Source organism: Hippichthys cyanospilos, chromosome 10 (assembly GCF_059441005.1).
Source record: "Hippichthys cyanospilos isolate Australia breed blue-spotted pipefish chromosome 10, RoL_Hcya_1.0, whole genome shotgun sequence".
Taxonomy (NCBI): domain Eukaryota; kingdom Metazoa; phylum Chordata; class Actinopteri; order Syngnathiformes; family Syngnathidae; genus Hippichthys; species Hippichthys cyanospilos.
Genome location: NC_142378.1, coordinates 19,671,054 through 19,686,899, shown reverse-complemented (window position 1 = coordinate 19,686,899; position 15,846 = coordinate 19,671,054). Strand labels below are relative to the sequence as shown.

The window sequence follows — 15,846 nt, the reverse complement described above, 5'->3', positions numbered from 1 at the left end:
AATATATATATATATATATATATATATATACACACACACATATATACTGTATATATACACACATATACATATATATACACACATATACATATATATACACACATATACATATATATACACACATATACATATATATATATATATATATATATATATATATATATATATATATATATATATATATATATATATATATATATATACACACACACATACATACACACACAACTCTGATGGGTCCTGTAGAAAATAATAAGTAGTAAAAAGAATTTCACGGGATCTCTGTGATAAAGTAATTTATTGTGAAACCTTAAACCTTTTCCATTTTTACTCAAGTACATGTGTGTTTGTTTCAATAGCTGGCTTAAATGATTTGCCTTGTGACCTTCTGACCAGGATCATGGAAATTAAATGTTATGACAGTTGGACAAGCGATAACAAGGCAGACAATTAGTGAAAAATAATGTGTGGTAGTGATAACAGGTGGTAATTACATATTTAACAGCACAGGCTGGCTTGGATTATCGTGCTAATACCACTGACACTTGCCAGACACTAAAATATATATAGGGATAAATCATACTTTACCAATTGGATTTTAAAAAATGTGGATGGTGTATAAATGGCAACAGATAAGACTCAGGTATTTGGCATGTTTAATGAGTATTTCATAACTTTTTAAAAACTGATTGCCAGCACTTGGGAGTAAAACATAAAACCATCCAGAGAGGCAATGGGAATGACAGAGAAGACCAGATAGGGATTGTAATACAGATAACAGCTCAGTCTGGAAAAGCAAACACTTCAAAATGAATAGCTCAAATGACTGATCTAATGATCTTGCAGACACTGTGGGAAAACAAAGTGAGATCACACAAGATCACACAGGGAGGTTTGCTGAAAACATCTTGCGTTGGACAAAGAGCAACATCGTCAACTTTTAATCTCTACATCTTTGCGACTTCAGGAAGCTTATTGCTTTGGATTTCATCCTGAAATATAACAAGGCTTTTTAAATGTTGTTTTATATATACAGTTTATAAATAACACTAAAATTAGGCCTAGGCGATGTATCATATTTGTATTTCTTTTCTCCTTATTGCTGTGACGCTTTTCACGCTCATGCACTCTCTCCCGTTTCCTTCACCCTCTCCAAACAGCAGCTTGGCGCAACACAACAACAGCTAAAGAAAGCGAACCGATGGTTTTTAAGTCAGGAGTAATATCATCAGTGGTTTGGGTTTGATGGGACAGACGTGGAACAAGTAACACCACGCTGCAACGTTTGCTTGAAGACAACAAACGGCAGAAGCAGTACAACAAACTTACCGCAACTCCCCAAATATAAGAGGTTTTTTTCCCCAAAAAAATTAAGGCCAAAAGTATGGGTTGTGTCCTAAAACATTTGAGGAAGATTGCATCTGTCAGCCACATAAGCAGAGTTATGAAATACAGATGGTAAATAGTAATGGACTTTCACTTATACAATGCTTTTCTACGTTGGGTACTCAAAGCGCTTTACACTACATAGTCATTTACCTACTGATGACACAGCATCAGGCGCAACTATGGGCTCAGCGTCTTGCTCATGGACACTTTGACATGGTCATGATGGTTGGGGATCGAACCCACAGCCTCTCAGCTGGGAGATGACCACACTACTACAGAGCCATGCTGCCCCGATGATATCTATATCATCATCATACGCAAATCTATATAGGATGTATTCTTATGGTAATTACTGTAATGGAAAAAGCTAACCTAGAGGCAGTCAGTAAGGTGTGCTAGTTGCAACTCACAAGCGAGGTTGTTACTGCATTATTTTCAATTAAAGAATTGAGCATACTGAACCAGCGATCGAGCCCATCTTTGTTTGTACACAGGAATATTACAGTAGCTTTCAAGAACAAGGTGATTGTTGTAACAGAACAAGTCCCTAACCGCCCTCGCATGTCAACCTAGACTGGAGCCCGTAGCCGACCGAACAGGATAACGAGGAGGTAGGGTTTACATTTATTTCAACAGTACTCTTAGAATCTCTGCAACGCTCATTTGCACACTCAAATGCTCTTCCCGTAGTGCGGACTTGTGTTGTCTCTTACTTGCTCTCCCAATCACTCACCTGCAAGCCACACACAACAGGAAGCAGGCACCCTACTTAACGCTTTCAGTGCTCTTTCAGTCACTCTATTCATAAAAGAAAAAAAAAAGGAAGTCATTGGCAGACAAGTATTTTATAGGATGAGAGTTCTTGTCGCTGGCAAGAAAAGAGTTAATTACAAAGAGAAAGAGAAATTACAAAGGTGACATTTAATTTATTCAGTTTTGCTATATTTTTACATTATCAGCAAGCTGTTGGTGTGTCCTATACATGGTAATATAGAAATGACCAGAATTTGACCCTAAATTTAAGAGTGTCTTATACACAGGTGTTTTCTATGTTTGGGGAATGATGGTATTTCAATACCTAAAACAGAGAAGCACCCACCAGAGTATGTAAAATGTCAAGCTTTGCAAGGAAAACAACGAACAACTGCTAAAACGCCACTTATTGTTGAGGAGCCATCACACAAGTACGCACCTAAAATAAACAACGGGCATGATGGCTCGCGATTACTGAAGCAGTTTCTTTCTACATTGCTAAATATCAAGCACCCATATATGCAGTGGAAAAGACTGGGGCGCGTAAGCACACACCTCAGGTTTTGCAAAGACTAGCCTTAGAGTAGCCATAGAAGACCTGTGTCATTGCATATCTGGTATACAACAAAATTGACAGCACCTTAATCCAAATAGTTTTGCTTGTGTACAAGTTGCAATGTTTCTCTTTAACAAAGCTAAAAAAAGTTTTAAGTTTGCACATTTCCAATCTCAACTTTGATGCTTTGATGACTACTAGTTATATTAGCTACATACTTACATCTAAAGTCATAAAATATTCGTCATAATAATGATATTACATTTTTTTAAATGAAATCTTGACTGTGCATGCCACCCATGGCCACAGTTAACTGAGGTATAGTGACACCATGGTCACCCCAGAGAAAAATGTCTGGCCCTGCCCTATAAGGTCTGTATCTACGAGATGGGAAGCAATGCAGTGGCTCACATCTTTGTTATTATTTAATAAGAAAGCTTTTCATCTCGGCAACAAGATACAGTTTATCTGGAGTGAATTTAAGATATTAAATTAAGATATCTCCAAAAAATTGAGAATATAAAAAAGACAAAAACCATGTTCATGTTTATTGTAGCTTAAAAACCCTTGCTTCAGGTGCAATTAACCTGCAGGGGAAAAAAAAAAACCCAAATCAAAATAACAATCCTAAAATTCAGATAGTTGCGCAAAAAATTAAGTGGATGAGCCCCAAAACTGCTCGACAATAAATTGATGAAAAAAAATTAAAAATCCTAAATCAAACCTATATATTTGGACGCATGCATGCGCATGTCTGTATTAATAGGCCAGATGCCATCTTGGTTGTGCGCTTTCCTCTTGACTGAAAGGCTATTGCCGGATTCTAAAGCGGATACTTGGCAGAGATAAATCCCTGAACTCCCTACTCCAGTCAGCTATGAATTTTGATGTGTCTGTGTGTGGCAGACAGCGAAGGAGTGGCGAGCAGAGGAGAGGGTTTAGAGTGATTAACCGCTGCGTTGATGTGGATTTAGCAAGGATCGTGGTTAGCGATGGGTGGCCTATCTCTCTGTTCGCTCCGACTAACCGCTGATCCCCAAGAGGTCTCAGCTCAGCCCAGCTCGGCGGCCCAAAGCATTTTCATTAAGGATGGATTGAGTGCATCTCAACAGCCATGTGCCTGCCTAACACACATCTTCAGAAACACTTCATCAAATGTAGTGTTTTGCTTAGTGATTAGCCTCTCCCAGGCTTTGAGAGAGTGCCACTGATTCCTCTGTTTATAAACCCTCTGTGGATTTCCAGTTGAGTTCAATATGCCCTAAATGAAAGAGGTTCATTCCGTGATCAAGACAGAAAAACAAGATGACTTTTCAAATGAAGGAAAAGACTTAGGAAGGTCAGACGGATGGCAAAAATGGGACACGATCGTGAACATATGGGAGCAAACTACCAAACATGAGTTTTGTGGCCTGCTCTCATGGTTGTGACAAAACAAAAACAAACAAAGAGCAGCCCAAAAAGCTTCAGTTTTATTCCAAAATTCTTTGCACATATCATCTTCTCCAAAGCCACTCTAGCCACAGCACACTTGGCAGGCTGAATCAAGTTCTCCCCTGACTAAAACAAAACAAAACAAAACAGTGAAAATGGTTTGCCCCTGTGTGGTGGTGAGTGCAGAGCGGGTGAACACTAGGGAGAAGAAGGTGGCCATATTGCTTCGTCTTAGGAGAAGGGATCAGCTGAGAAGTAAATGAAATGCTAAGATTTCATGTTTTTCCTGCATCTCAATCCTCCACTGTCACCATATTTACTTCGGTCCTCTCTGATTGACTCCAACTCCGAGTTTCTCTTTTCCTCATCTCGGTGTTGTTTTTTTTCACCATTCCTTGCTCACTTCCTGTGTACCGGGTGATGTGAACTCCCCTAACATCTTGCTGTGTCTTCACAGTCTAATGACAGCATAATCCACACAAGCTGTCAGTTGATACGTGCTTCCTTAAAAGGACAAAAGCCGAAAAGGAGTGCCAGAGTGGACATCTATAAATAAACCTCTGCAGCCTGGCCACGTATTTGATGGCTTTTGTTGAAATTACAATCAGCTTGGCTACACAGCCTTGTCCTCACAACACGATGCAAGGTACAGATGACTAGGAGTCAAATCATTATTGCGAAACTTAGCATTAAATGATACCTACATCTTTGTAAGTAAAGTGTCTATGTCTGGCAAACAATGTGATGTTCTGAATCCAAACTATAAATTAACTTTGCCAGTTACGCCATGAGTTGCATGGCCCTGTTGTACTTCTGTTCTTCATGATGAAATATAAAAGATATATTGAATTGTCCTCAAAAGTATTCATATCTTTCTGAATTTTAAGTTTTCTTGTGTATCTGTGACAAACTGATTTTTTTCTTAGTTTCTTTGTGAGTCATATGTGACCAACAAACTAATGAATGAAAACAATAAATTATTTAAGAGATTTTTTTATTTTGATGGGATATTCATAGATATTTATAAAGTATAATGTTCAAAATTATTGATACCCTCCCAAATGTGTACATTTTGATGCTTAATGCAATTTCAAGATGTCACCAGGTGAATAAACGCATGTTTTAAAACAAATGTTGAAACAAAGAACACATTTTTTTTTTTAGATGAGTCTAAATGAAAAAAAAAAAAGTCTCCCAGTTATACTGGTCTTCTGGACATTATGGTATTCTTGTGTGTGCCCACAGCGAGGGGAAGGGTTACTAGACCATTTCCAATCAGTTTGCTATCGCTGTGGCAACCGTCCAGAGCATCCTAAACAACCACATGAGGTTCAACACTATTAAAAACCTTGGTGGGCGTGGCAAGAATTGTAAGGCGTCACTGAAACCTATCAGGAAAGCCAGGAAAGTATGCTGAGAGGTTAACATCAACCCTCAGACCCCAACTATGGCTCTAATAGAAACACTTGAACAGAACGGGACGACTGTCTCAAGGTCTCGCATTGAGTGCCCTAGGAAGACAAACCTGCTCAAGGAAAAGCACGGTGAGGCTGCCTGGCTTTTGCCAGAGGTCACCTCCAGCATGACTCTAGATTTTGGTCAACCATCCTGTGGTCTGGTGAGGCAAAGTTTGAGTATTTGGGCCTATGAATGCTGAGTAAGTCTGGAGAAAAAAAAAAAAGAACACCATCCCTACTAAAAGGCAAGGTAGTGACAACATAGTTTTATGGGAATGCTTCTCCTCCAGTGGCACAGAGAACCTTGTCAAGGTTGAAGAAGTTATAAAGGAAGGAGGATTACATCGGAATCCTTCACAAAAGCCTGAAGGAGGCTGCTGAGAAACTCCAGCTCAGCCACAACTGGATGGTCCAGGACAATTATCCGAAACAAACTGCCAAGGTAGGAAAGAAATGGACAAGGACAAAGATGTGAATGTATTAAAATGGTCAAGTCAGAGTCCTGACCTGAATCCGATCAAAAATTGAGGTATAACTTGAAGATGAGAGTTTGCTCGGAAACCCACCATCTTGACCCAGCTTGAGGCCTTTGCTTGTGAACAATGGGCTAATATTCTACAGGAGGAATGCAGATTGCTGGTTGACAGACAGAGGAATGGTCTGCTGGTAATTTAAAAAACAAAACAAAAGGTATGGTATTTGATTATTAATTAAGACATTGGACTAATGTTTGAATAATTTTGAACATTGCATTTTTTTGGTTTTAAAATAATAAAATGCCTGTTAGATTTTGCGTTTCTTCAATTGTTTGTTTTGATTCTTTCACTTGTTTGTTATATATAACTCATGAAGAAACTTGCATAAATGAAATGGTTTTGTCACAAAAATGAAGAAAACAAAAGACATTTCAAGGGTATGAATCATTTTGAGGACACGTGTACATACTGCAATACGACATTCAGTTTCCGCATATCGCTTTTGAAGCGCCTTATTTTCGTAGTATTTCGTTTTTTATATCAATCTGCTCCAGAGTGGCTTTCGTATCATGATTTTTGTCATATTATGAATCGTGTTTTACATATAAATCATTCGAAGCACTTTAAATGTTACAATAGTGTTGTGTGGATGGTGTGACTGGAGACCTAGCGATTGGTCTTTGGCAGATCACGAGTTGGCAACTGTAAGGTCAGCTAGAAGGCCTCACGTTGAATGTGGCATGTGCGCGACCTGTGATAGAGTGGATTGGATGGGAGGCAGCGCTCTAGAGAGCAACCAAGCTACAGGGTGTAGTTTGGTTGATCTGCATTAACACCAGAGCCAGAGCTGGGGGCATTTAGCAGAAAAATCAAATATATCTACTCGATTTTTTTTAACCCACAATGGCTGAAGGAAAGGAAAACGTCAGCCAAGTCATTAAAGTCTTCTTGGGGAAAGAAATAAGGGATTTTGTGTTTTTTTTTGGGGGGGGGGGGGGGGGGGGAGTCGTTTTGGTGAGTGCAAGGATTTTATTCATTTTTTTATTTTTAAATTGTGTTTACATTTTTATTTTGCTCATATTAATTGCTGATGTGGGTTTATTGATGTTTAAATGGTCCGGAAAATAGCCTGTGTAGTACACGATTAAAGTGATGCAACATCCAGTAATTCGTACAAGTGATTTCTCCAGCCATGGTGTCAGACTAGGTAGGACATCACTGAAGGCCCAAGTGTGAAATGCACGGACTGCCACTGAAAATACTAGGGCTGAATTGTCATTGCAGCACGATCATTCTTCAAGCCAAAGGCAGCGGACAGACTGGTCTCCCTGGCCAAAAATGTATTAAAAAAACAAAGAGGGTTGGGGGGGGTAGCGCGGCCTAACAGGCACATACCTCAGGTCTTGCATAGAATGGAGTGCCTATATTGTCTTATATCTGGTCTACAACAAATTTGGTAGAAACTTATCCAAACAGTTTTATTTGTATCCTAAGTGAAACAAGTTGCCATGTTTAACAATATGAAGGTTGAAAAAACATTTTAAGTTTGGACTTCATCAATCTAATGTAACGTTCTACTACGCTACATATGTTCACAGAAGTCTTTCATGCTAGGCACATGTTTTGTACTTTAATTCTAAGATGGAGTTATATATGTTCAATGCCAGGTTAAAAGAAAAAGCCAGGTAAAAAAAAAAAAAGCAAAACTTGATTTGAATTTAAACATGTAATCATTTAAAATATAAAAGAGGGGGAAAAAAATAAGGATTTTTTTTTTTTAGGCACAATCGGCGTGCCCTAGATGAAAGCCTTCAAATGTGTTCCTAAATTTAATGTGGAATTTCTGGATGCCGAAAGTGTGTGTGTAAGCCAAACTTTGAAGGGTGATATTAACATGAAATTTGTTTGAGCTAGGACGATCAGACATCAGATTCATTCACTTGACATTATTAGTCATTAATAAATAAAAAAAAATCAGGCAAATTGAAAAATTGTTTCTGTGAAGTGTGTGTAATTTGACATGGAATGACCATTTTGCTGTGATATCTACTATTTACAAGATAAAATGTAACAGGAAAATTTTATTCTCTGCCTTACTTCTCTGGCTTTGCCATAGAAGGACTCTTGAGATGCTGCCTCCAAAGACCCGATGAAGAACATTGGGTGGTTTTCTCCATACCTGCAGGTAACACACATTTATTGTAGAAACATATTGTTACATGCTAACAAGTGTATTCGCTGCATTTACATGCAGTTAATAAACCTTTCAAAGTCCCTATAATGACAATATTCAGGTTTTTACATGCCAAGCAAAGATGTAAAAATTAGCTAGTAAGCTAATTTGGGGGTATTTAAGAACCCAAACAGGTAGTCATGTAATGTCATGTCATGTAACCACATTCAGGCTTCTGCTTTTAAATAGAACATTTAACCCTTTCACTTCTGTTGGGAGAATGCATCCCACAGATTTTTAAAAAATACCAGAGGGTATAAGAATTGTAGCAATGACATGAAATGGCATCCCAGCAGTTCATTACAGACCTACCAACGGATTCTAGTGGCATTTAGGAACTTTTACAAACAGAACAAGCCAGTGCTGGGCCAATTGTCAACTTGGTAGGTTGCCATATACACATTTTCCTCAATTAACCATCTAGTACTGCGGAAATACATTGATAATATGTGCTTTATCTGTGTGTTACTATAGATTACATCGATTATTATGTATTGTGGGCAATTAGTGATTTTCACTTTTCAGGCACATTTATATTACTGTTAACATTATTATTATTATTATTGTAATAAAATATTGAAGGGACAAAAAAATCCAGAGGGATTTTTTTAAGACTAATTTACCTAGAATCCTAGATTTATAAACAAGTAATATGTCTTAATTTGTTTTTTTTTTATTTTGAGAAAAAAAATCGTTAGTGAAAGGGTTAAACATTGACATAACGAGCGAGAAAGATGTTCCGAATGCTTCTGAAATCAGAATATGACTGCATGTAAATTTAGTCTGTATTTTTGGAAAACATTGGGTTCCTATGGCAAACACACATCACTGAGCTCACCTTGAAGAAAATTCAGCCGTAAAGTGCAGTAAGGCATCAGCTTCATTCTCACTATTCTCCTGCACTGCAAAGGCAAAATTAATGACAAGATCAGCCTTTGGACAAAAGCTCTGTCATTATGAACAACAGAATTGTGCTCAAACCGTGTGACAATGGTCCACTGTACATACTCATAGGCGTTTTCCGACAGCTGGAGGAGCCCGTTCCAAACATCTCTGAATCATCCACACCAAACTCTGACACATCTTCAAAATCATCCCCCTCGCTGTCACTAATCATGTGGACATCTGCGCACTGTGACTGCAAATTACTCAAATTTTAACAAATGTCAATAACAGATGCATGTCTTTACCATGTTTGTGAGTTTGTATGTACACAGCAGAGTAGGAAAGTGAATGCAAAGCACGTCCTGCCAGCATTTGTGTGTGTAAATCAAAATACCTCTTCAGTGGGCTCCTGGGCATTGGCTGGTGAGGACCTGCGACCAACAGTCAGGTGATGGCAAGGATAGTTGATCCCGGAGGCAGCTAGCGTTATCTTGAAAGGTAATAAAAAGCCATTAATGACAATGTTGACTCGTTCAAGCATGGGTAAACTACTGCATGCTGTATCAGGCCGGGGATTTTAATATGTCCATCTAAAAAAAAAAAAAAAAAAAAAATGAAAAAAAAAACCCAAAACAAATCAAGTCTGCAGTGTATGAGGAAGAAAGTCCCACTTCCCGCACGGAGGTGGGGGTGTCAGACCGCTGTTGGCCGCGGCTCCACGCGCAACCTAATTGTTTTCAAGAATGACAGACTCTCGTTCAACCTAATCCATTATCCATACAGAACAATCATCATAGTTGAAGCCACACATTTTTTTTTCATTTTATATTCATACACTTATCAACAAAAGTGTTACAAGTTACTTGAACCAATGCTACCAGTGCAAATTAATGTAGACATAACTAGCTTGCTTGGTATGGAAATAAAGTTGCGTATTGCTCATTTGGATTTCCATGGGGTTGCAGTCATCAGGCACATCAAGCTTCCCAGAGTGCCATTCCCTGCTGTTGAAAAAAAAAAATCCTAGAGGAAACACTGGCGTAGATGCGTTTTTTTTTGTGAGGTTGATTAAACAGTGATAATGAATGCAGAACATTATTTAATATTTTTACATCCCTAGTATAAAATATAACAAGTAGAAGCATAGTGACACCAGGGGTGGGTTATAAGGCTTTGTTGTTGTTGTCATTTTGGATTATTACATTCTAATTAGGGCGGCTTGGTGGCAAGTTGTTTGCATGTCCGCCTCATAGTTCAGATTCTCAAGTTCAGGTCCAGCTTGCTATGGCTTTCCGGTGTAACGTTTGCATGTTCTCCCTGAGCCCGAGTGGGTTCTCTCCGGGCACTCCGGCTTCCGCCCACTTCCGTGTGATTGGGTGCATGAATGGTTGTTCGTCCCTGTGTGCCCTGCAATTGTCTGACAACCAGTTCAGGGTCCCCCCGTCTACTGCCTGAACAGCTGGAATAGGCACCAGCAAGCCAGCAACCCTGGTGAGGATAAGTGGCTGTAGAAGATAGATGGATGGATAAATGATCTAATCAAAGTAAAACAAATACTCATCAATTATTTATAAGTTTGGTATATCCTAAAATACTTTGCAAAATGTTCAGACAAAAATACAGATTTGAACTCGTTCTCAGTTTTAATGTAAGCTGAATCATAACGTGCAAAAAAAGATACTCATAGCTTGTGCATAAATTCCTTCAATGCTACAATAGTCATTTGTAATTGTTGTAAACATGTCTTATAACCACCAATCCAAGTCTGCCATGTGTGAAACCCCGACAATCGTCAGTTTTTAAAATGACAAACTAAATGAATTTGATTTATTGCCCAAACCAAATGTATGTGTTTGCTTGAGATGAATACATTAAGATGGACCCCAAAATTTAAATTAGCCTGTCTGTGTGGCCCTTGACATTGATTGTAAAATGATTTACTACCTCTGCCTTAGACCATATACTAAGTATTATTGTACATAAACGGCAGCTCATTGAAAAAAAAAATGGTGATAATTCATTATGTATATCTTGTGACTTGGCAAATGGATCTAAAGTAGAACTGAACCTTTTTTTTTTAATTGAAATGACTGACTGTGAAAACGTCAAACTAATGAGCTACCAAATCCAGTCAGGACTGAATATGTCAGGATGCAACAGGGACTCATTACAAATGGTTCCTGTAGGCTTTAGGCCCGAGGGATATCAACAATATGAGCTTTAGAAAGCAGAGCGAAACCAAAGACACCTGCTTTTAAAAAGCAATGCAATCAGATATTGCCATCAAATGACAATGTGAAACGCAACAACAGAAAAAAAAATCGAAGTCTATATACAAATAAAAAAGGATATCTCAATTGCCGTCAACAAACGCCATCAATGGCATGACTGGCAGTGAGTGCTATCTTCTTGCCATCTCTTGCAACCTTGAATGACACCATTGTCCGAACGATACAACACTATATTCGCTGATGTGCAAATTGTGAAAGAGAAAATGATTACAGGGAACTCAGATGCAGATTTTTTTTTGTTAGGAGAGTGAATTAAAATACAGGACTGTCAGGGCACGCAGGCTTAGCTGGGTGAAGACAGGGGAGTTGATCGTCCCCTGCAGAGGTGCTGTGATCCGTTCGGACACATGAAGAGCAGCTGGACGTAGCTTAATCAGGACAAGATTACATGTAATGCCGATTGTGTCTAAAAGGCCTGCACAGACGGCAGGCAGTTCCTTCACCTCTCTCTCTCTCTCTCTCTCTCTCTCTCTCTCTCTCATAAAAATGCTTCGTCATGCAGGTCTACACTTTTATGGAACAATAGAACATAATAATCACTCAACCATGTAAGCTACATTAAACTTGTGGTCTTTTTAGCAATGTACCAAACAAGATTTGTATCTTGGGCTTCCAAAACCTCCCACACAACAAGAGTTTGTAGTACCCATACATGTTATAGAAAGTAGGCTGAAAACAGTAGAGCGCCCTTAAGTTAACACCAAAGTTTTCTTTACTAAAGAAAAGTCCTCGAGGGACGCAAACCAGCTTTGTTTTTCATGCAGCTTTCCTCAATACGCCTGATTCAAATGATTTGGATCATTTACAAGTTCTTGCAGAGCTAATAATTTTAATCAGGTGCGCTAATGACAGAAGCATCAAAAACATCCACGATTGCGGCTCTCAAGGACAGGGGTTTGAGACCTATGCTTTATGGTAATATGTTCTATGTGGCCCCACTTATCTAAAAACTGGAGTTTGAATTAATATTGCATTTGCAAAATATGAATTTAGCAGCAAACTCAATCAGTTTTTGTCCATAGCAGAGGGTGGCCAATACTGTTGATTGAAAATGACATCACAATTGCAAAAAGGGCATGAGTTAGCTGAACCCATAGCAAGTGTCGTTATTTTCAGTCATTAGCAAGTGGAAACATTTCTATAAGTTTATAAGTATGATTTTAAGAAAAAAGTTGAGAATCAAAAATTTGTAAATGCTATTGTAAATGTAAATTGTAATTCTTATTGTAAATGTTATTGACAATTAAGTGGAAACCTGTGTGTTATTTGGTCATCTGTATTTATAATTCATTTTCAACTACAAAAAATACATGTATATGTTTATATAGATTCAAAAATTTCTGCAGGATGCTCAGATTACTTTTAAATCACTTATGTGGTGATATTTAGATTTTCCATTGTGCCGCTGGAAGGTGAATTTTTTTTGCCAGCCTAAATTCTCTGGCAGACTCTCACAGATTTTCCTCCCAAAATGTCCTTGTATTTGAATGCTTCTTATGTTGGCGTTGACTGCCAAATAAATGATAACCATACTTGCATGAAAATGCATAAATGTTGTACTCTTATGTAATCTCTCATGTAATCCAAAAATAAATATGTATGCATGGAAAGCTAATAAAGGCCTCATCCTCAAAACAAAATTTGCCTCCCAACAGCAGCCCTTGGCCTACGTGTATGCGTTGTCAACGGCTGCGTATGCGTTATTAACACAGCTGGCAGACATGTGTTTATGTCTTTAGAAAAGTGTTTGACAAAAACAACATTAAAACTTTAGCTCAGACTTCTTCTCTGCCAGAAAAGTGACATCCCATGTGTCTTGGGCCAGCTTCTGTAGTCGGGGACCGCACGGCCAAGGTCCCCACCCCTGGCTGCTGCCCAGATTACATGGCACACGTCCTCTATGGCCCCTCTCACAGGTGGTGCGCCCAATGGGAAGGGGTACCCACATTTTCGGCCACCAGATGCTCGCCAACGAGTCCTCCCCTGGCAGTCCCAGGCCTGGGTCCAAAGGAGTGCCCTGGTCACTTGCGAAACTGGTGTCTAATTGTTGTAGTTGACGTATGGGGCCTATGAGCCTTGCTTTGTCTTGTCCCTCAACTAGGAACTGTTTGCTATGGGTGACCCTGCCAGGGGCAATACAGCCCCAGAGAATTTAGGTCCTAGGGACATTGGGACACGCAAACCCCATCGCCACGGTAAGGTGACTGCGCATGGAGGAGTTCCAGATCGTTTCATGTGCATCATCAATTGGTAAAGAGTGGACATGTGTGTAAGAGTCACAACCCAGGAACACCAACGAAGAACACTTAACTTGATTGGCTCATATTAACTCATGTAACTTAACTCCACCTTGGTTGTTATTCTGGGCCAAGGCATTGAATAAATGCCACATTTATATTTCTCAAAGTCTAAAGACTATGACAATTTTAATGAATAAGAGGAGAACATCAGGGTCTGGCAGGATTTTTTAGCCAGCAGACTACTTTACATGGTGAAGTAGAAAGTGGAGACGAGAGATATTGAGATGAACAAACACATAAAGGGTCAACGTTTTACAGACGTGAGGAGAAGGGTCTGACTACTTCGCCAAGTTCTCCCATCGAGTGGCAATCAAACATCAGTCTTAACAGCGGCCATCGAGAGGATTTCCACAAACCCTTCATTCACACTGCTCACAATGAGGGGCTTTGGTCTAAGGGCCTCATAAGTGTATAAATAAAGTTGATCACTTCCCCTGTCAAAAACAGCATGCAGGCTTTGGGGAGTAGACGTGGTTGGAAGGAGGCGAGGGGGAAATTGGGAGTGGAAAGCCTCTCAATCCTCTTCCTCGCTTTGACCCCATGGCTTCTCCCGATGTTGAGGAACACAAGTGCAGCTTGAAGGCTCAGTGGTAAAATGTGGAAACAAGGCTGAAGCGCCGCAGGGCATGAGAGGATGGGGTGAGGAGGTTAACCCCCCCACCCCACCCCCACGCACACACACACACGCACCATAAATTGGGCTCTCCCACATCTCCTCACAAAAGGACCTGGCTCCTTTTTTTGGATTCTTTTAATTAACACTTGCATTGAGGTTCCAAGCATTCAATGGCTGATACAGGAAAAGAATGCCCACCCCACTCTTGTTACCTCTCCCTTTGCACTCTTTTACCCTTCTCTACCTTTCTTTTTCTCCCTTCAGTCTTTCTGTGTTTCACATTTTTCCCTGTGTACACAGTGTTGGATTATGGAGGCTAGTAGTTGTGTGAGATAATGACTGTTGACAGCTGTGATGATGGTAAGGCCAGATCCACCTTATTCGGCTAGTTCTTTGATTAGGGCAAGTGAGGATCAAGGGGAACATGACAAAATGTCAGTGTTTAAGTGGATTAAACTGATGAGATGTGGGTCAAACGTTCAATTTTATGTTATGACATTACCTTAATTCTGCATCTCAAATTAAAGCTAATGTGGAAAATTCTTTTTGAATAAATGAAAAATACATGATCGTTTTAATGAGGGGGGAAGAGGGAAAACGCCACAGATGGAAAATTAAGTTGAATGTCACCTGAAGGCAGACAATCAAACGAGGGAGGGGTCTCCTTGAGATTACAGTTCAGATGTGTTGTTATGGAAACCAAAGCCCCCTCACCACCCACAAACAATAAAAGTATGATTTCAGAGGCCACTGTCAGGTAGGAGGAGGATTCCATTAATGCCAGCTGGAAAAAGGAGAGAAGGGCTGGCCTACAGGGCAAGGCATCTCTCGGGCTCTGCAGCATTAATACATTAGCAAACACCGTGAAACACTACATAAATGTCAGCAATTACAGGCCTGCAGAAAGGATGTGTTGTAGAGGGGGGTGAGGGCTTGAGAGGATGAGGAGATGTAATAACAGGATCCTGCCAAGCAGTCCTAAAGGTAGAAGCGCTGCCAATCATAATGGCACATGAGGTGTCCACAAGAGTGCCTTTAAGACCAAAAAGCCGGGGAATTCTAAGGTCCTGGTTGAAGGGGTTTCTGTTCGTTCTTAAGATTCTTGAGGGTGGCCCACGAGTTTGCGTCCATACCCAGCAACAGTCGGCGAGATAGTTTATTCATCAGACTGATGCCACAAGTCAGCAGAAAAAAACAGCACTACCCCTTCCGTCCAACAAGTGGCACTAACTAAAATGCTGAATGTCAAACTAACAAGGAGGATGAACAAAAGAAACTACATCATTTATTGCGACACACTGAACAAGAATGAAGCAGAATTAGCTTTTACCTCTTTTATATTCTGGTTGGCTAGCTTGATACTGAGAAATCAGTATGACCTATTAGAGCTGCAATATCCATTGACAAATCTGTGAGTCGCTGACAGAACAAGCACTTTCATACATTTTCATAAAGT

General features: G+C 39.6%; 1 protein-coding gene across 2 annotated transcripts in view; it reads right to left on the bottom strand.

The window, feature by feature from the left end:
• faf1 (Fas (TNFRSF6) associated factor 1) overlaps positions 1-15,846 on the bottom strand; it is a 105,744-nt gene that overhangs the window by 45,876 nt on the left and 44,022 nt on the right. Inside the window, exons 9-12 of one of the 2 annotated variants that reach the window (XM_088426134.1) lie at positions 9,578-9,673; positions 9,280-9,436; positions 9,137-9,200; positions 8,163-8,244 (exon numbers count right to left, since the gene is read on the bottom strand). In XM_088426134.1, the coding sequence (XP_088282260.1) occupies positions 8,163-8,244; positions 9,137-9,200; positions 9,280-9,436; positions 9,578-9,673 (399 nt within the window). The remainder of the gene's footprint in view (positions 1-8,162; positions 8,245-9,136; positions 9,201-9,279; positions 9,437-9,577; positions 9,674-15,846) is intronic. The other variant, XM_088426135.1, reaches the window with a different exon arrangement.